This window comes from Mytilus californianus, unplaced genomic scaffold (assembly GCF_021869535.1).
Source record: "Mytilus californianus isolate M0D057914Y unplaced genomic scaffold, xbMytCali1.0.p SCAF_1, whole genome shotgun sequence".
NCBI lineage: Eukaryota > Metazoa > Mollusca > Bivalvia > Mytilida > Mytilidae > Mytilus > Mytilus californianus.
The window spans coordinates 135,661,484-135,683,322 of NW_026262581.1; the positions used below are offsets into that span (position 1 = coordinate 135,661,484).

At 31.7% G+C, this 21,839-nt stretch overlaps 1 protein-coding gene across 1 annotated transcript; it reads left to right on the top strand.

Moving 5' to 3' along the window:
• The first annotated feature begins 833 nt into the window (after positions 1 to 833).
• On the top strand, positions 834 to 5,225 carry LOC127735704 (uncharacterized). Its single transcript, XM_052245968.1, has 2 exons — positions 834 to 1,286; positions 4,174 to 5,225. Exons 1-2 carry the CDS (start codon positions 1,109 to 1,111, stop codon positions 5,223 to 5,225), a joined length of 1,230 nt encoding a protein of 409 aa, XP_052101928.1. The 5' UTR covers positions 834 to 1,108.
• Positions 5,226 to 21,839: the final 16,614 nt, after the last annotated feature.

The window sequence follows — 21,839 nt, forward strand, 5'->3', positions numbered from 1 at the left end:
CTCGATACTTTCTTTTCAACTTGATTAGATATTTTTTATCATATGCGCTTACTTTGCAAATGAACGTTTTTATTAGATAATTACAACTTTTCTCTAAACATAAAGTTTTGTGATAAATTGGTAGTCAAACTTATGTGTCGTTACTTTTTTACTAGAATATAACACTAACCTATTCCTGCATCTTCCATATTTAGCTACGCCCAGCCCCTGTCTTCAAATGCAGTTTATGTTTGATTGTTGCTAACTAAATGTGGTCATGTAAATCAAGGCTGTTTGACATTGATATATTTGAATATGCATATTCTAATAAGAGAAAATTTCATCAATACAGCAACACAATTGGATTCGTTTTTGAGCATAAGAATAAAAAAATGCCTATCAGTAAATTATTTGCTAAAGATGTTTATTCACTTTTGATCGATCAGGGAAATGTTTCTCCTATTTCACAACAAAGGTGGGAAGAAAGTTGTAATACAAAAATAGTTATAAAAAATGGAAAAATATTTATTCACTGGCTTTTAAATGTACAATAGAAAGCAAACTACAGGCTTTCCAATACAAAATGTTACATGGAATAGTCTCTCATAATTATCTTGAAAAAAATAAACTTTCTGATACTAACGAATATGCCAGTTGTAAAGAGATAGAAATTTTAGAGCATAAATTTTTGAATGTACAGAAATAAAACATTTTTTGAGAGAATTTTCTAATTTGTGGTATTTTGTTTTTGGAGTAACAATAGTTTTGAATAAAGACAGGGTAATTTTTGGTGTTTTGAATTCTGATAACTTAGTTTTAAGTTATTGTATTCTACAGGCAAAGTATTACATTAATTATATATGGGGGGATTATGGAATTTATTTAATTTATTTTGAATATGATTGTATATTTAATGGATTCCAAAGTATTCTTAAGATAGTATCATTGACTTTATATTCACATCGTAGACTTATAAATTTTAACTATTTCTTAGTCGCATAATAACAATTATAACAATGTCATTAATTTTATTCACTTATGTCTTGTAATTAGACATGTATGCACATCTATACTACTTTTTTAAACTAATGAAGAAAACCCGTATTATCTTTTGTACAATAACATCAGAATGCCGTTTTTCATTTTAGCCTTTCCGGCGGAAACAAAAAAATCTTCAAAAAGACCAAAGAGGCTATTTCACCAGTTAAATGATATGATAGTTGTACGTCGATTTCAATATGTTCATCAACTTGATGAAATAGAAACAATAAACAACGACAAAAAGATACGCATAATTATTTTAATAGGTAAATGTTATCATATAATTTGAAATCTGATTTACTGTTATCAAATGAAACCTAAACGAGAACAATCATTGAAAATAGCACTTGATTAATTTCTTTTGTTGCGTCCAGAACGTTTTTCTGAATCTACCTTCACCAGGGAGGTTCAAAGCAAAACATTAAAAGTCAATGATGTAAAAAAAAAAAGAAGACCAAAACACATGAAGAGCTGTATTGCCAAAAGGGAACCTAAACTTTGACAGAATTCATCAACGGAGAATGTACTCCTGTCAGTTCTGAAGCATTGACTACTGGGTTGATGATATAAGATAGATTATTTGGAACAATAGTGCTTAAAAAGATATAGTTAGATGCAAATTATTTGTAACGCATGCAATTTATAAAGTAGTGTTTTCCTTTTTGTAAATGTTCGACCAAATTATATAATACTTATAAGTGTTAAAAAAGTAGTCAAAGTTAACATTTGCTTTTTTTTATGGTTATTTATGTCAAGAGTGGTCTTACTTTTGGTTCTGTTTAGTTTTATAGGCACTTCAACGATTAAATCAGGTTTGGATTTTCAAATCTTTTGGCCTCAAGCATCACCGGAGAGACAATGATTTTCGAAATGTCCGTCTGGTGCAGTACAATTGGTACCGTTAGCGTTATTAGCGGGTACAGCATATGGTGCATGATCTAATACCCTTGCCTGGTCATGGTGTTTTGCTAAGTCTTAAGTTTTTTGTGAACTTGTTTGTCATTTCGGCATTTTCTTTTTTGCCATGGCGTTTTCAGTTTCTCTGTAATAAATGAGCCAATCTAATAAAATAAGATATCTTAAGCCGATCTTTGTTTACGAAACATTCCAAGTCTTAACTACTACGACACTCAGGTTTTACGCTGATAACTACCAATACCTGTGAAAAACATGATGCTTTTATTACTATAAGTATATTTCACTTACAGTAATATGAGGCAAGTCTTAAATGTGAAATTGGACCAACCCATTTAACTAGCTATGTAAACACCTATAAAAGATACAAGACTTATATTTGGTACGCCAGACGCGCATTTCGTTTTATAAGACTTCATATACTCTCGAATGAAAACAGTTGGAAGGCTAAATCAAACACGAAATTAAAGAGTATTAAAAATCGAACATTCCAAATAGCTGTGACAAATAAGGCTTAGGCAACCTATACCTGGGGGTAGAAGACCTCAGTGATTGAGATAATTCAATATTTTGTAAACAGAGAATTTACAGAAAAATGAAAATATCAATGATATGTTATATTAACATACAAATGCTAACGACTATGCTGGTGATACCCTCGGAGACAAAACGTCCACCATCAGTGTCATTATGTATGTACACAAAAACACACGATCTTTGCTATTAATTTCAGGAAATCTGTTTATATCATAAAAGTGTTAATTCTTAAAAATTCGAGTTATTTCTACATGTAATTGGAGAAGATAGACACATCGGCGTGTTTTATTCTTTTGTTTACAAAATCACCACTATTTATCAGGTGAGTTTTTCCTGAAACTCATTTTTCCTTTCGTTTGCCATTTAATAAAATGGTATGTTGAATAAGCATTAAAGATTCGTTTTTATGTAAACAAACATAGGAATTTAAAATATTCTTGTTCTTTCACAGGCATCACTTGCCTCTTCTTACTTGTTCGTAATCAGGTTTTTAAATAATTGCGGGAAATCCATGCTTCTAAATGATGTAATCGGATAAAAATTGAAGGAAATCGTAATCCTGCTAAAAAGTTCAACCAGAACGTCTTTTCTGTAAATAAGAAAGTCATCATATTACCATTTTTACCAGGCATTTTGTTCTTCAATTACACGATTTTTTAATATTGCTGCGTTTTTCATTGCATCTGTGCACTAAATTTTTGAATAAAATGTTTCAACACAAAATGAAAGTACTATTTGTCTTTTCCTGACAATCAACGGAAGAGGTTTAGCCCTTTAATGCAACAATGATCACTCAATACTTTAACCTGCGTCGCCGAAGGCTGCACCAGGTCTAGTAACCGCACAACTCAGTCCGTCTTTCCGTTCGAAACAAATCGTCAAATATTTCTTGGCTTCTATGTGGGGATTATTTAATATTTTATCTTCAGCTTTATAATGTTGAGTGGTAGTGAGTTAGCAATTTTTACAGCTGCCATGTTCCCATTTCCTGTTTGCCGATAGTTGGAAATTTTAAAACACTCTTTGTACAAAGAAAATTTGTCATCAAAGTTTTCTCAGCTCCTTTTGAAGGAAATGATTTAATATTTAGTCTGCAGCTTTATAATGTTAAGATGTAGCGAGCAAGCAGTTATTACATCTGTCATGCAGCCTCTTCCTGTTTTGCCAATAGTTTATTACCTATTGTACAAGTAAATGTTCGTCAAAGTTTTCTTGGGTTCTGTAAAAGTAAATGATTTAATATTGGTCTGCAGATTTATAATGTTGAGTTGAAACCAGTATACAATTTTTACATCTGCCATGTAGTCTCTTCCTGTTTGCCGATAGTTTGACATTTTACAACATTCAATGTACAAGGATAACTTCCGTAAAGTTTTTTTGCTTCTATGAAAGGAAATGATTTAATTTTTAGTCTGCAGCTTGATAATGTTGAGTTGTAGTGAGTGGGCAATTTTTACATCTGCGTGTAGCCACTTTTTGTTATCCGATTGTTTGACATTTTACAACACTCAATCTACTAGGAAAGTTTTCGTCAAAGTTTTCTTGGCATCAGTGAAAAGGAATGCTCAGTTATGCTCCAGTATACATATAACGTCAATCAATTGCATGCAGCGACGGAGGTCCAGACCCGGTAATGGTCTTGTTAACGTCAACAAAATAACTGTCATGTCTAAAATGTTAAGATTTTTTCATTCCTTTTAGGACAAACTGGTGCAGGCAAAACACAGTCAGCTTATTGGGTTTGCAGGAAGGCTCAAAGCAAGTATTCTGTAATAGTGAAACTATCTGCATCGAACAGAGCAGATTTTGTGACATCTTTAAAAAATTTCGCCATTAATCTCAATCTTGGCTTGCCACATGAAGAAGATGACATGAAAATCATAGAATCAATATCTTCTACCATTGTTACTTACTTGAATAATGTTTCAAAAGAAAGTGGTTTAAAGAATATGTTTTTGGTATTAATCGACGATGTGCATGTTGATAATGCAGTGAATGATTCAGAGACAACTCTGTCAAAAATGGTATCAAAAACAATATTACTGTTGAGTGAGGTAAACACTTTAAAGTTAATTATTACAACAACTAATCCTATGTTGTTTGACGATTGTTGTTTAGATTATAAAGAAGTAATATTTGTAGGAATGATTCCTACAGAGTGTGTTTCGTTTCTGAAAAGGTCAGAACACTTCAAAGAGGAAACAAATGAAGATATTGAAAACTTGATAAAAAACATTGGATGTCTCCCAATAACAATTAATTCTGCAAGAAAGTTTATGATCCAACATAAAATGCATATCAAGAAATACATCAAACTGTATGAAAAGTTGAAAGATGCAGATAACGAAAATATCACCGAAGTTGTGAATTGTCAAAAAATACCTGTAGAGTATATAAAGAATGGTCTCGACGGTCCTTCGTGGGAAGTAATTACGTTATTGCCATACTTAGACTATAATTCCATACACCAAGAATTAGTAGAAGCTTGTTGTCATCATATTTGTAAGGATGAGACAAAGGCAGAAATAATCATTGGTAGATTTCGAGAGTATTCATTGTGTCAATATGATAAAATACCTAGATTAAGGGTATTTAGTACCGATGATAGTCAAGAGGATAGGATAATATCATTTCACTCAGAGACAATGCTAACATTGAAATTAATTGACAAAAACCACAACAACAAAAAAACAACGGATCGCCATAAATTATTTGTCCTGCTCAAAATGTTTTTTTTTTTAAATAGATCTTGATGCAAGAATAGATACTACTTTGGAAAGAAATTTGTTGTTTCTGAATCATGCTCGATGTGTTCTCCGCTTATTTGCAGAGGGTGTTTATGATCTAAATGAAAACGAAAAAGTATATATGTCTTATATAAACTATCTCCTTGGGAAAACAATTTTATATCAAGGAACGGATATACCTCTTGCACATAAACACTTGATGAAATCACGAAAATTGTGTCTTGAATTTGTTGAGGAAGATTCAGATCTCACAATTAACAAATGTCCTCATTTTGCTACCAAGAAAGGCACTGGCATAGAGGAAGTTCCCATTATGCAGCAAGAGAGAGTTACGGGTGGTTATGCAAGCCTTAGATCGAAAACACTTGATCTTGATTTTGTAAAAGAATTTGTTCTAAGCAAAAGAAGAAATAAAAGAGACATCTATGTCCTACAGCAAGAAGGTGGAAGAGAGATAATGCGCAAGTCGAATTATCTATCAGAAAAAGAATATCAACATCTAACTAGTTGCAAACCAAAACTAGCTATGCCTCTAGAATCGTTATGTAAGACTTTTTTGAGCGAATTGATGTTACATATTCTGCATGATGATGGAAAGGCTTTAGACGAATTAATGTCGGGGTCAGAAACGTATAAACATGTTAAACGTGCTTGTGTATTTGAGGTTGACACTTACAAAGAATTAAACAGTCTTATACAAAGTGAGGAGGAATTAAAGGACTTTCCTCTCCTTCGGTATCTTTCAATTAAGAGAGGAGAACAGGACATAACTGTCCACCAATGTACTTTGGATGAAATTAAATCACATATTGACAATTTAAAGACATTATTACAAAATCAATATCTTTACTTTGAATTTGGAGTAGTTAAGACGTTATCAAACAATTTTGAACACCATTACCTAAGCTGCTACAGACTCCTTATAAAATGCATAATAAAGAAACATAAACTATCAAATGAAAGTGAAAAAGATGAAATATTAATAGAAGGAAGGAAATATGTAAAACTACTTTGTGAAATATTATCAAAAATCGAAACCGACGAGAACGCGGTAAAATGGGTAGAAATACCCAAATTTTATAATCAATGTGCACACTTTTTACAGTTATCGGGACGTTTGAATGACCAACACGATTTAAGACACGCTGTAGAATTGTATGGAAAAGCAATCGAAATAGAAGAAAATAGACAAGCATACATTACTCGTTTTTTGCTAGAAGGATATCATGGCAAAGTCAACTGCCTTCTTATCCTCAATATGGAGACGGATGCGAAACGTATTTTTGACAAACTAAAGAACACATTACCAAAGAGTAGTGAATTCTTGATAAAGATGGAAGCTTTGTTTTCGAAAAAGGACAATTGAACAAACAAAATTGTTTACTTATTTAGACATGCTTTTATTAATGTAAACATTACATGAAATGGTACATGGTACCTAGTTCATCCTTGTTTTTTTTTTTATAAAAAAGTAGTTTGACTGTGTTGTAAATGTGTGTATTGGTTATTTCCAAGTAAAGAAATATTGTTATTATTGTATTAAGAGAGTTTATATGAGTTGTCAGAAGGTATTTCTAGTATATTGAATGAGTAATTAACGTACGTTTTACTTTATGTTATTAGATGTATCGATTACGTCATATATGGCGCAAATTTGTCATGTATTATTCAGAACGTTACCGTTGGGTTAATATTGTAATCGTGAACCCAAAAGTGTTCATTTGTGAGCTCTCAACTTAAAGAAATAATATGTCTTGATTGTTTTAGTAACAAAAGTGTATTATTATAAGCATTTTGAGTCGAGGACTTGTATATTTTATGTCGGCGTTTGACGTTATGTTTTTCTTCTTGCTTAGAATATTTACTTCCGGGAATTTCAAATAAATAACTGTGCAACGTCACGTTCGTCAGTCTTTGCTGTGTTTACATTTGGCTTGCAGCAAGGCTCAGCCCGGGGGTTCCTAGAGGTGAGAAGCAGCGCATTTAGCTGTATGCCTCGCAGTTTATATTACAAGTAAGGGTCGTAGTTTAAAGTAAGAAGAAGCGCAGATAGCTGTATGCCTTGCATTTATTTATGTTGTCATTGTAGAATTTATTAAGATAATCCCGTTTGGTCCGTACAAAAATACAAGAGAAAGAATGTTAGTTTAGTAGCTCCGCCCCGTATGTAAATTATATAATTGTTGCACGAATATTGTACATGTATGGAAATATTTCGGCTGTTCTAGAAGTTTAATAAAAGTATCATTTTCTACTATTGATTATTTATTCACGCTACCAATGATGAGAGAGAACAGACAACAGATTTGACGGCCGTATTTATTTATCCCTTAGTTTAGTCACAAGTTTTGTGAGTTTATTCGTATTTGCTGGCTTTAAAACTATACAAAAAACATAGCAAGAAGCAGAAATTACGACAATGGTGGCAGCGGTTTAGTTCTCACGTTTCAAGGAATTTGGCACGTCTATTTTTAGAAATGTTAGTGTGTATGGAACACATTTCGAAACATATTTGGTGTATGGAGTGCATTTAGCTCTATACATTATACGGTAATAAATAGAATATTTTGGAAAATACAGGAGTGCATTTAGCTTCTAAAATTAAGAAAATATTTAAAAAGGAGGTGCATTTAGCTTCCTAGAGAGAAAAAAAATATTTATAAAGGAGGTGCATTTAGCTTCCTAAAAAGAAAAAAAAAATATTTATAAAGGAGGTGCATTTAGCTTCCTAGAAAGAAAAAAGAAAATATTTATTTATAAAGGAGGTGCATTTAGCTTACTAGAAAGAAAAGAATATTTGTAAAGGAAGTGCATTTAGCTTCCTAGCAATTATTTAATAGAGAAATAGAGGTGTAGTTAGCTTCTATTGGCATATTATTGTTTGTTTTAAAAATGGATATTAGAAATAGAAAAATCCCAGCTCCAAATTTTGGAAGGGGGGAAAGTATGAAGAATATAATTATTTCACAGAGCGGAACTGTTGAGCCCTGTAATTTAATAGATTTGGGTATAGAAGATGATGTTAATTTATCTACATCCAACCCCACAGTAAGTCCTATAAACTCGCCTGTGCAGAATACTAGGACGATTGAGGAAAGTAAGACGAATTTGAATGATAACAATATTATTGCGATTCTAATGGACATTCAAAGACAATTGAAAAATCAAAATGATAGATTTTCTGAGCTCAAGACGAAAGTTTCTGAGATAAGCATGCAAGTTTCTGAGATGAGCACGCAAGTTACGTTAAATCAGGAAAATATAGCTAAATTAGCAAGGGGTAACCATGTGGCTGAAAATAACACCAATACGCAGAATTTCAGTCAAAATAGCATAGGCTTTAACAGGACCACAACTGAACAAAATAACCAGATATCAGTGACCCAACAGTTAGCAGCTGGTCCAAGTACTGACAACACTTATACACCACGTCCAGTTAGTACAAATCATGTAAGAGAAAGTAGTCGTGTTCAGCAACTACAAAGGGAAGAACCAAAACCTAGAAGTCCATTCTTTAATGGTAAGGGGGATTTCAATGCCTTCTGGACACAGTTTATTTTACTCAGTAATAGGTTTAGTTGGTCCAATGACAGACAGATAGAGGAACTAATTCTAAATTGCTTGAGAGATGAAGCCCTAGTATATGTAAATGAGCTTCCTATGCCACTCCATAAAGATATAAAATGTATTCATGAGGCTATGTCACAGAGATTTGGGGACCATATATTACCAGAGACTTATAGGACCAACTTGCAGTTTATTAAACAGAACCACAAAGAAAGCATACAAGAATATGCATCTCGTGTGGAGAGACTAGCAGGTAAGGCATACCCTGATGTAAATGACTTGAGTTTGCTGGACCGTTTCAAAACAGAACACTTTATTAAGGGTCTACCAGACCAGTCACTAGCTTATGAGGTCCTCATACAGAAGCCAGCAACATTGCAGGATGCAATAAATATAGTCACATGGCACGAGTGTTGTCGAAAAAATGTAAATAAAAACTTTAATGTAAGACAAGTAAATATCGATGCAAACTGTATAGCACAAGAGAAAACAGAAGACTTCGAGGTATGTAGGACGGAGAATCCAACCCAATATGTCACTCATGCAGAATTTAAAATGGGCATAGATGATTTGAAAAAGGAGTTCAAAATGGATGTTGAAGACATAAAGCAGGATTTAAATGAGATAAAAGATCTGATTAAAACTGAGAAGCAAGAAAGAGAAAATTTTAATCCCTTAAATAGACATAATGTAAGAAAGAAAGACCAATTTAATACAAACAATAGTAGTAGAGTAAATACATGTTACGCATGCCACCAAGAAGGACATTTTATTAGAAAGTGTCCTTTCTCGAGAGGAAAAAGAGGGAACCCAGAAAATATGAATACTTTCGAAAGGAACCCGCAGTTTGGATTTACAAGTCGGGATTATCAGAAATAGTTGGGCCTATATAGCAGATAAGCCTACTGGCCAAATATCAGAATATTTTTGTGTAGATTCGGATTTTTTATAATGTATATATGAAACTTGTGTGATTTTTTTGTTATTGATAAAATGTAAAAAGTGATTTTATGGTTTATTGAGAAGACTTGTAATATTTGTTTATCCACTGAGTATACAGTACACTAAGCACAAATATGTATAGATTGTTGCACTTTAAGAAATATATTGTGGTATTGAAATTGTTTTTAAGATTTTAGAAAAGAGGTGATTTTTTATCAGAATCTAGAATTTGATGGTCCTATTGGCGTTGTTGTCCTTAATGCAGTAAAGATTGTTTAATACTATTTTGGTGGGAAGCTGCTTTCGGTGGGTGTATATTGGCAGTTGGGATACTTATAAGGAGCCATTTTTGTTTTGGCGGAGATTAAGTTAAGGCTAATGATTAGTCTAGATTGCAATATACATTTTGGTTACACCATGGGTATGCTGAGCTATAGTCTACACCATTTTAGATATTTCTCGGGGAATACTGATGACTATTTTTTATTAGTTGTACTTTTGTACCTATTTTTGTACTTATGTTTGTATGGTATCAGTATCGAAGATAGTGTATATATTTATACGCGGGGTACCCCTGTGGTATAGAACTTGATAGGATATTTGTTGGCTTATGGTTAGCCTGGTGTTTAGAAGAAGTTGAGCTTCATGATGTTTATAATTCCAGCGTCTGATAGAATGGAGAATCTTGGATTGAACTTTAAATGGAGTATACGGTATTAGTGCTGTAACTGGATGCAAAAATAGACTTTTATTTTATATTTTCGATAATGACACAATGAAGAAAAATGTATATTTTGCCTTTTAAGTATTAACAGGCGCATTAGTTTGTTAACACAGACATTAGTTTTTATGACATAAACAGGCGCAGTAGTTTGTTGATGTATGATTAAGTTTAAGTTTTAAGATAGCTGTAATATTTCATTTTTTTTGGCAAATTAGAGATTTTTTATTTGTATAATAGAGTATTACGTACATAGCAATATTGTGAAAAGAATTTTTGAAATGTATTGTCAGAATTGACAAGACCATATTTCGAGGACGAAATGTATTCTGGGGGAGGGGCAGTGTTGTAAATGTGTGTATTGGTTATTTCCAAGTAAAGAAATATTGTTATTATTGTATTAAGAGAGTTTATATGAGTTGTCAGAAGGTATTTCTAGTATATTGAATGAGTAATTAACGTACGTTTTACTTTATGTTATTAGATGTATCGATTACGTCATATATGGCGCAAATTTGTCATGTATTATTCAGAACGTTACCGTTGGGTTAATATTGTAATCGTGAACCCAAAAGTGTTCATTTGTGAGCTCTCAACTTAAAGAAATAATATGTCTTGATTGTTTTAGTAACAAAAGTGTATTATTATAAGCATTTTGAGTCGAGGACTTGTATATTTTATGTCGGCGTTTGACGTTATGTTTTTCTTCTTGCTTAGAATATTTACTTCCGGGAATTTCAAATAAATAACTGTGCAACGTCACGTTCGTCAGTCTTTGCTGTGTTTACATTTGGCTTGCAGCAAGGCTCAGCCCGGGGGTTCCTAGAGGTGAGAAGCAGCGCATTTAGCTGTATGCCTCGCAGTTTATATTACAAGTAAGGGTCGTAGTTTAAAGTAAGAAGAAGCGCAGATAGCTGTATGCCTTGCATTTATTTATGTTGTCATTGTAGAATTTATTAAGATAATCCCGTTTGGTCCGTACAAAAATACAAGAGAAAGAATGTTAGTTTAGTAGCTCCGCCCCGTATGTAAATTATATAATTGTTGCACGAATATTGTACATGTATGGAAATATTTCGGCTGTTCTAGAAGTTTAATAAAAGTATCATTTTCTACTATTGATTATTTATTCACGCTACCAATGATGAGAGAGAACAGACAACAGATTTGACGGCCGTATTTATTTATCCCTTAGTTTAGTCACAAGTTTTGTGAGTTTATTCGTATTTGCTGGCTTTAAAACTATACAAAAAACATAGCAAGAAGCAGAAATTACGACAGACTGCTCTGTAATATTTAATTTTAAAACATTAAATTGTTTAAATATGTAAGACAGATGGAGTAATGCTGCTTAAAACAGAGGTTCCAAATCATGCTATCTAGACTATATTGGTAAAGTTTATATGCATTATAACAGCATACGAACTATCTAAATAAGTACATTTGTTGTAGTGTTTATTTATATGAAGCAATAACATAGCAAAGTGAGACTACGTCATTTCCTATTGGAGATTCTATGAAGCATGATTCGAAATGACGTTACACTTCCAATATTTAATAAATACAACAATCACTATTACTTTGTACTTCGGACATTTGTTCAGGGGGGCGTCACAATTTTAATGGAACGTCTGCGATACACTGTAATGGCAGACAAATAACGTGTAATTCTACATTAGTTACTCTCGTGTGATCTAATGTGTTGCCATGGTAGGTTTTTTTTTTTTAATTTTGGAAGCAAAGTAATGATGATTGCTTTGTATAAAAGGGGTACATTGCCACAGTTGAAATTTCTTGGTTATATTTACAACTGTGCTATGTTAGATATTTACAGACATATTTATAAAATTAGGAATTAAAAAAAAAAGAATTGATTCTCAAATAATTGAACAGTGGTTCAAAAGGTCTTAAAGTAAAAATATATTGACAAAGTAGACACTAGTTTGAAAATTATATACCAGCTGATCGCAATACACATGTCTAGTTCAATTTTTACCATTGTTACATAATTGTTGTTTAGTTTTGTGATTCCAGTATTCTAACTTGTATTTGCTTTGGCTAGATCTTTTTAAACTTCATACACAATGCTTATGACCGATTCGTGCATGTCAAGATTTTGATCATAACACATTTTAAAGTTCCAGAGTTGTGACCATTTATCAGTAAGAAATGACTCTTTATGGTTTTTCTTACTCCACAGTTATGGTCCTTTATCAAAACAAAATAAATTCGGTATTTTCTTCATCTAGGATTTATTATTTGGATTATCTTAATTGTTGGCTTCGAGCTTCTCCTAACAGACATTAATTGATATGTGCATTAATTGATATGCAGTAAGCATAATACAATTCAAATGTTATAGCCACCACTGGGTCGATAACTATGTTAATGAACTGTTAGTCCCCGATTGTATAACCAGCTTATTAGCTTACATTTAACTGACATTGCAATGGCAAAACCGAAAAACGTTCAAAATATAAACAACATTATACAAAACACAACATAGAAACTAAAGACTGAGCAATACGAACCTCACAAAAAACCGGGGTTTATCTCAGGTGCCCTGGAATATTTTCAATACAAAGAAGTTCTTTCTTTTGGTACAAATTTTAAGATATGATAGGTATTTTAGTAAATTTAGTGTTCCAATGAAAGCTGACGATGTTTTTATTATTATTGTCCAATTCAGATTAAAAGTATAATTGAATAACTATGGTACCTTCTCTACCAGAAAGAGGAGAATTTGGTTTTGATGGCTGATCGTTGATAGTATCTCTATAATTTATTCACATATCCAGGGCAATCGGGATATTATCATATTGTATAGACATAGCCATTGTTGAAAACCATATTTTGCATTAAGGCTGGGGTTGTTTTTTTTTTTGTTGGGTTTTTTTTTTTTTTTTTTGGTCATTGCATTGCTGTCTTTCTGACGCATGTTTCACATCTTCTGTTATTCATTTAGAAGAATTTTAGTAGAAATTCCTGATAAAAGTACCGGTTAAACCATCATTTAAATTCTGTGAGTCAGTTTTTCCTTATATGCAATTAAATGATGCTGATTTCTAATAGTAGAATAAAGCACAACATTGAGTTGAACGTGATACATGATAAAGTTGATGCAGGACATCTATTCACCTTAATTTTTCCATAATATACGTTTGATCACATCTATCCTCACTTCAATATGTTTTTTTTTGCATGCACTTGTCTTTGGTCAATGAAATGTACTTCAGTGTCAGTGAACCAAGTGGCTATAGATCCCTATTATGCAGAAAGTAAACATGACATTCTTTATAAATTTAAACAATAAATTAACCTTCTTGACATTAACAGTATTTTACCGCAGGTAGTTTGTTTCTTGTGCCGATATGATTTAGGTATTTTCAGATCTGAAAGAATGAGTCTAATTTTTAAGGTCGGATATGAATGCAGTCCTGATAACTGTAGACATACACCAGTTCTATATATTGCCTTTCAAAAATAATTAAAAGAGCCTTTACTGTACAATTTTATAAATATTCAAATTGTAAAAAGTTTCAGATAGGTTTGCAGACATAAAAATACAATGTGGTTAACAAATATTGATAATTGAGAGTTCACTTGAGTTATATTTCTGGAGTTATACAGGTATTTGCTTTATTCATTCATTTTGATCTTGTTGAAATAATTGGAAGTTTATAATGTTTCTAAAGATATTCTTGAATGGTTCCATTTTTATTACAAAAGATATGACCGCGCAAACATTTTTTTTTCTTATGTGAGATATATTTTACTGGTGGACACAAAGGCTCTAAATTTTACCCCCAGATATTTCTATTATATTCAGATGCAAACTTCAAATACGTACCTTATACAAAGTTTATATTGTATACATAATTGGTGCATGGAAAATTATGTAAAAATATATCCACGGAAAATTAATCAGTGTTAATGTTTATTTGCTGTTTATGAAAGGTTGATTTTTTCCAAACACTTAAGGATTTTCTTCCCCCAGGTATAGCTTTGATAAGTCGAATTTTGCACAACTTTTCGAAACTTTCGGTTTTTAGTCCTCTTAAACTTCGTATTTGATTTGCCTTCCTAACTGTTTTGAATAAGTATTATTTCCTCTTTTATAACCTAACCTTTTTCCTTGAATTTTGCGTTGATCAATGCATTTAGATATTATTACGAATCTAAGGTTTCAACTCCCTTTAGACAGTGTTGATTTTAATTAGATTTGTATATTCGTTTCATGCTTTATGTGGTCATATAAAGCTATTTATCTATCCAGTTAAAATATAAACGTTATCTTTAAAATATTTTGGTTTGAGCGTTCCTGTTGAAGATAATTTTCTATCACTGGGTCGATGTACTGCAGGTGGTCTGCTAGTCTCCTAAAGAAGCTCAAGATCAGTGTTCAGTGCATCGGTACCGACATGATTTCCAACGTATCTTTTTTTACATTATCCGTTGGTAAATATTTAAAATCATATACAAAAAACAAAAACATTGTAATTCAAATCCCTCAGGCAATGTTGACCTACGATGGGTTTGGCTACCATTTTTGGTTATATAGATGTATTTAAGTATAATTTATTCTCCCTTTTTTAGATTCTTGAATTTCATTTTTTTTGTCTTTCACATCAGTTTTTCTGTTCAATGTCTCCATGTCTGGATGGGGTTTACAGAATAGAGAATAATGGGCTAATGCTACAGCTAAATGGATCACAACTATAAAGAATAGAAAAAAAACGGCCAAAAAATAAAGAATAGAAAATAATTTGGTGCTTAAATATAAACAATAGAGAATAATGGGCTAATACTACAGCTAAATGGATCAAAACTATAAAGAATACAGAAAATCGGCCAAAAATAAAGAATAGAAAATAATGTGGTGCTTAAATATAAACAATACAGAATGCTGTGCAAAAAATACAAAGAATAGAGAGAAATGACAAGACAAAATTAAAAATACAGAAATGAAGTACGCCAATCCAGGCCCTCGTAGCAGTGGACGCTTACCCTGTCGATGCACCCGGTCTTGCTTCTTTTAGAATTCATGCGATTCCCTTAATTTTGGTTTGTTACCTTGATTTGTCTCCTCTAATCGATTTATAAGATTTGCACATCGGTAAACTACTTTTTCCTTAATATACCTTCTCATCAATTTTCGGAAATCAAATACAAGAAAAGACTAAAATTGAAAGGAGTTGAGAATATATGTATATTTTCTTTTTCTCCGAGAAATAATTAAGAATTTGGTATGTCATTAAAACAAATTTACATATTTTGTTTGGAAGTTTTTAATAGAAAGATGACCATATCTAACCATGTCCAACTTCCAATTTGTGGTAGGTCTTTGGGTTATCAAGGTGTTAGATGCTAAAGGGGCAGCACAAAGCAAAAAAATTATTAAACAATATTTAAAAACTAATTCTAAACAGAGAGTAAAAATAATGTCCGACTGTATCTTCGAGTAACCTCAGAAAATAAATTTTGATGAAAACAAAAATATTATGTTTAAAAATGATTACTAACAAAAATAGCACTCCATCAAATTATGATTATTCCACCAAGAAACAAATACTTTCCTATTGGTATAATTTGAACTATACATTTAGTATGTAAATTTCCAGTCCATACATCAATTTCATACATTCAAGCAAAGTTAACCTTATATGGTATTGGCTGTTTTAATTGATTTCGATTTTAAGTTCTCAAATCTTTATGTTTATTTCTTTAGAAATTTTTGGACATGATCGTGTATGATAAAGTATATTCAGAAACTCGTGTTGTCCGCATGAAAACCATATAAATATTTTTATTCGCATGGTAGTTAATAAATATATACAACTTGGAGAAAATTTCAGGGATTATAGTACAAATTTTCTACTTCATGTCACTTTTACTACAGAAAAGTGCATGGAAACTCAATCTCCAAGGGAGCGTAATTCATTTTACATCTTATAGCAAAGGTTCAATTTATGAACAAACATTTAGAGTCAATTGCTGTCGGGTGTCGGAATTGAAAGTATACATTTACAAGTAAAACAGGATGATAAATAGTTTTAAAACATTGTTTTTGTTTAATTTTACAGTGTAAAATCCAACCATTTTACAAATTAAGAAAAAGATATGAAACAACAATGACATCATTTTCATTTTAATATAAACTTATGGATTAATGTACCTACAGCTATACATACACTTTTTCATAATGTTTAAGAAATGTATAATTTCAAAATACATTTTATTTACACGTTAACGAAAATAGACACAATGACTTAAATCACTAATATGAATATCAACATCAGTATCTACATGTTATCTACAAAAACATAAATTGATACATATTGAACATTACAAGTCTTTTATTTATATACTTTCTTCGTATAGTGGCTATTGCAAATATTTATGCAGATACATAATGATCTCCATGACTTATTTTAAACTAATATAATTTTGAGACATCCTTTAAACAATTTTAGATAACGTCTTTCGTTTATACATTTATCGATGACTTGTTTCAAACATTTTTTATGTATGGAAATAGAGAACGGTTTGCTGGTTGTGTGCAAACTGCAGACTTTATACATTTTCTATTCTTGAAACTTGAATTTGCTCTGATCTAAGTTTTCAATCTATGATTATAGATATACAACAAAGCTACTTAAAAAATCAAACCAAACATACAATTAAATCTAACAAAGACGCCTACAAAAAAATTGTAGTCGATAGAACAGTAAAGTAAAACGTAATAACATATACCTAATTTCTCGATAAGGTACAAATTAAGTTAAATATCAATACAAGGGAACTAAAAATAACACTATAAACATTTCATGCGTCTAAATTTCACGTCTGGACACATCCGCATCAGCGACGTCCAATGCCAAAAACCGGATTCCATATATTTACTAACCTATTTCAAATATAGCAAGATTGATATATATAGCGAAATACCTCGCGTTTCTGTTTTTAACTTTGCTAAGCAGATTTGTTTTGTACCAATATGCACAAGATAGATAAAAGTGACACGCCTCTGGCAGACACTGTTAAACGCAAATGACAGTACAGTATACTTAAATGCAAATAACAGTCACTTTAATTAATTTCACAGGATGATTTTTTTAAACAATCATAAAGTTTCTTTTTTTCCCTTTAAACTGTCTCACGGGATTTGTGTTCAAAAGGTGTCATTTTACTAAAATAGTGAAAATGGTTGAACGGTCAATATCCCATAACTCGAGCAAGAATTTCCGAATAAAAATAAGTATAGTCAACCGTATACATAAGCTTTCTTCCGAACAATCTTATAGGAATTGCGTTCTAACGCTGGAATTTTATCAGAATAGTCAACAAATGGCCATGTCCAATACTTCCCGCAAGAGTTGTCAAATCGAAACTCCGTTAAAGTATTATAAAAGGTAGATGATGACAAATAATCTGTTCAGTATGAACAAGTTTGCAATCTCTGACTGTCTTACCGAACGACGTATTGATGAATGAACAAATGCTTTTTCTATTTCTAGCGCGGGGGACCTTATTTTCTCCTAAAACAAACTAAAGATGTGATCTAGTGATTACAGATACCCCACCCACATCAACTGAGAGATCTTGATATTGTTTCTGTTGCAGCATAGTGTAAAATTTATAGGATGTTGTAATATTTTTACTATAACTAAAGTTCAAAGACATCTAAAATGTAATTAAAAGTATAGAACTTCATAATATATCATATAACTGTTTTCTTATATATATTACATTATTTACAAAACATTTACATAAGAAAACACTGGAGATGGAATGCCATAAAAATGAACTGGTGACAGAACTGGCGGTGTGTATTGGTTTGTTGCTGTACATATGATTTCAAAGTCTTGGTGAAAATGCTAATGGTTAGTGGTCTATCAGTTTATTTCAAAAAGTATTCAATTTACTATCCAGAAACCACGGTATTTTTTATTTTTCCAACAATCAAGCATCTTTTATCTAGAATGGTAATAGTAAAAACTACGAAAATCAAATGTTATCTATGTTAAGTGGTCCAAAATATTCCATTAACAATTCAATTAATTTCATAAAGGGGTTCTCCGTTTATTATTCACAAATTACACAGTTTTGATTTTTCCAATAGTTGAGTACCATAATTCTGGAACATAAAAGTTAAAACATCGAAAATAACCTCTGTTAAGTGTTCTAAAACAGTCAATTAAAATGTCAATCAATTTCATAGAGGGATAATCGATTTATTATTCAGAAACCACAAAATTTTGAATTTTTCAAACATTGAAGAACCATAACTCTGGAACCACGAATATCATTTGTTTAGTGATCCACACCATTCCGTTAAAATTTTATTTAATTTCAAAAAATGGGTTTTCCATTTATAATCCGGAAACTAAGACAATGAATTTTTCAAACAACGAAGTACCATTTCTCTAGAACGGTAAAAGCGAATGCGATGACAATCGAATTTAACGTATGCTAAGTGATCCAGAACATTTACTTCAAAAAGCGGTTCGCTATCTATCACCAAAGGTATGATGACGGAGGATTTCTATATAGTCCGACTCTGTCAAGCGTGGGTAAAAAAATGAAATGAAAAAGATGGAAAAAAAACCATACATCAAACTGTCAATAAGTCTCAAACTGTTTATAAGATACGCTATTAGGGGGCTTCGAATTTCTAAATTGCCCAAGCAACAGTGGTGCGTTTATTTAATCGGAGAAGTTAAATGCAAAGCTGTGGCCGATTTAAAAATATTTTATTCTTGGTTAGAAAGGAAATGATATGTATTGGATATTCATGAGACCAAAATGTCATTACATAGTGTTTTCGTTGCAGTTCTTATTTTTAACTATTGCTTCAACATGATCCAAAGAATTGATAATTCGTGGTAAGACCAAGACATCGACTAAAGTTGTGCTCTGCGGTATTAATTGATACAACTACATGTGATTTGGTTTACTTATGATATGTGATAACAAATTTATAACGGCATTCTTTATACAAAAATAGACAATTTTACCTATATGCATTTTCTATCAAAATATGGGGTGTTTTTTTCTTGTGATACGTTTCAATTTTAGTGATATTTAATGGATTGTAATGTATAAAAGATTTAATTTATTAAATCGCATATTCTGAACAACCAATGCAGGAACTTTATGACATTTTAGCAATAAAACTCTGTATACGATAGTACGATCTCGTGTGATCAGTGACGTATCAAATATATTAATGTTAAACAAAACTGAGATAAAACATTCTATATGGTTAAAGTAATAAAAAAAATGAGACAACATTATTTATCCATCATTATTATTGACACAACCGTTTTCGTATAATATCATTCTGTTAGCTAGTGGGACTCCATTTTGTTTTAATATTTTAATTAACTGTCTTCTTGTTCTGCAATACCCGACAAGGAATGGAAAAGACAAAGCTGCAAGAACTATAAATAAAGATATTAATACCCTAGACTTCGTTTCCTGCACAAAGTAACTTTTATTAACAGTCCGACTGTTTATTTGTCTCTGTGTATCTGATAACAGCTGAGGGAGTTTTTTTATTCCAAAAATGTATATTGGCACCATTTCTCCATCGAAAATATTGCTGTACTGTTTCCTATGGAATGAATAAGGTGCCATGTGGAACTCCTTGTGAGGAACGAGACATTGAAGTCTGAAAAAGATAACTAATAGCAATTCAAGAAGGATAATTCTAATGGGAAAGCGCTATACAAGACTGGTGGTTTATTAATTTGATGATTTCTTAAGGGAGGGGGGGGGGGGGGTAGACAACCGTCAATCATTAATCCACAATTGTGTGATTCCTAATCACTTGATATAACTTATTAACACAATGGGTGTCACATATGGGACAGGATCTGCTTACCCTTCTGGAGCACCTGAGACTTCTCTAATTTTTTGTGGGATTCGTGTTCCTCAGTCTTTCGATTTCTATGTTGTGTTTTGTATACTGTTGGTTGTCTTTTAATCGTTTTAAGATTTTTGTCATTGCATTGTCAGTTTTTTTTCGACCAATGAGTTGGAATGTTTCTTTGGTGTCTTTTGCCTCTCTTTTACCTCAACAAGTATGTATTTCTATACAACTCAAAATAATCATTTTTTTAAACTCTCCTTTTTACTTTAAAAACGATTGACAGTACTCGAAACTGATATTTTTTGTTAACGAGATACATTGATTTTAAAAAACGAATTGAAATTGCTTCCACGTTTTTATTTCAAGATTAGTTATAAGGTTATTGATGGACAATATAATTCTACGGTGTTTTTTTATTTACTTTTAGCTTGAATACCTAGCTCATCATGCATGCTACAATCATGCTTAATAACAGTGATTCATTTTGTGCTTATATGTAATTTTAATTGCATTCTTGTTAGTATTACATTGATATGCCAATGTTTATTGTTTAAAAAGCTCAATAGAGCTCACGTTATCTCCTTTATTTGTATACCATGCTGACCCTGAGATAAAGCTCATTTATTTATATTTATTATATTATTTTGTATCAAACTTTCTGTGTGCATGGTTACTCATACTTTTCAAAATATTGTCAAACTTATTAACTACTGCAACTTTTTTGTTGGCGTCTTTGTTAGATTGATGTGTATGTTTGTTTGAATGTTTTAGTAAGTTGCGTTGTATGTTTGTGATGTATGTTTACAGTTTTGGCTGTTGGGTACCAATTATTATTGTCATACAATTGGGAGGTTTAGCTAGCTATAACACCAGGTTTAAGTCACTATTTACTTTGGAAAATGCTTGTTTCAAGTCAGGAATATGACAGTTTTGTACTAAGTCAGTAATATGACAGTTGTGTACTAAGTCAGAAATATGACAGTTGTTTTCCATTTGTTTGATGTGTTTGAGCTGTTGACTCTGCCATTTAATAAGGGACTTTCCGTTTTGAATTTTCCTTGGAGTTCGGTATTTTTGTTATTTTACATGTTCCGTTGGTGGATAACGTTTGATTTTGTCAGTTAGATTTTATGGACTTCCCCTTTTTGAATTTACCCTAGAGTTTGGTATTATGGTTATTCTTTTGTCTGATAAGGAATTATCGCAGTTTTATCTGTCTTTCTCACCATATAGAAATGTCGGATGTCCAGTCATTGGAAATTAACACAAATAAAAATATTTCTGATCCATTAACAACACCTAATAGAAAAAGCGAGCTTCATGGCAAACAACACATTTATACACGAAAAAATCATTTCATGTAACCACAGAAAATATTCCCACGGACGCGAAAGAGTTCTGAAGGGTTTGATGAATTGTATATATTGAAATAATATTATATGGAATCTTTTAAAGTAAAGGTCATAAAGGTTTAGCTAGCTATAAAACCATGAATAACCCACCATTTTGTTACGAA

Bases quoted from the DNA above. Each gene is read 5' to 3' on its own strand.
- LOC127735704 (XM_052245968.1), top strand. From the start codon at position 1,109: ATGCCGTTTTTCATTTTAGCCTTTCCGGCGGAAACAAAAAAATCTTCA. The intron at 1,287-4,173 runs GTAAATGTTATC...CATTCCTTTTAG, and splicing joins ACGCATAATTATTTTAATAG to GACAAACTGGTGCAGGCAAA.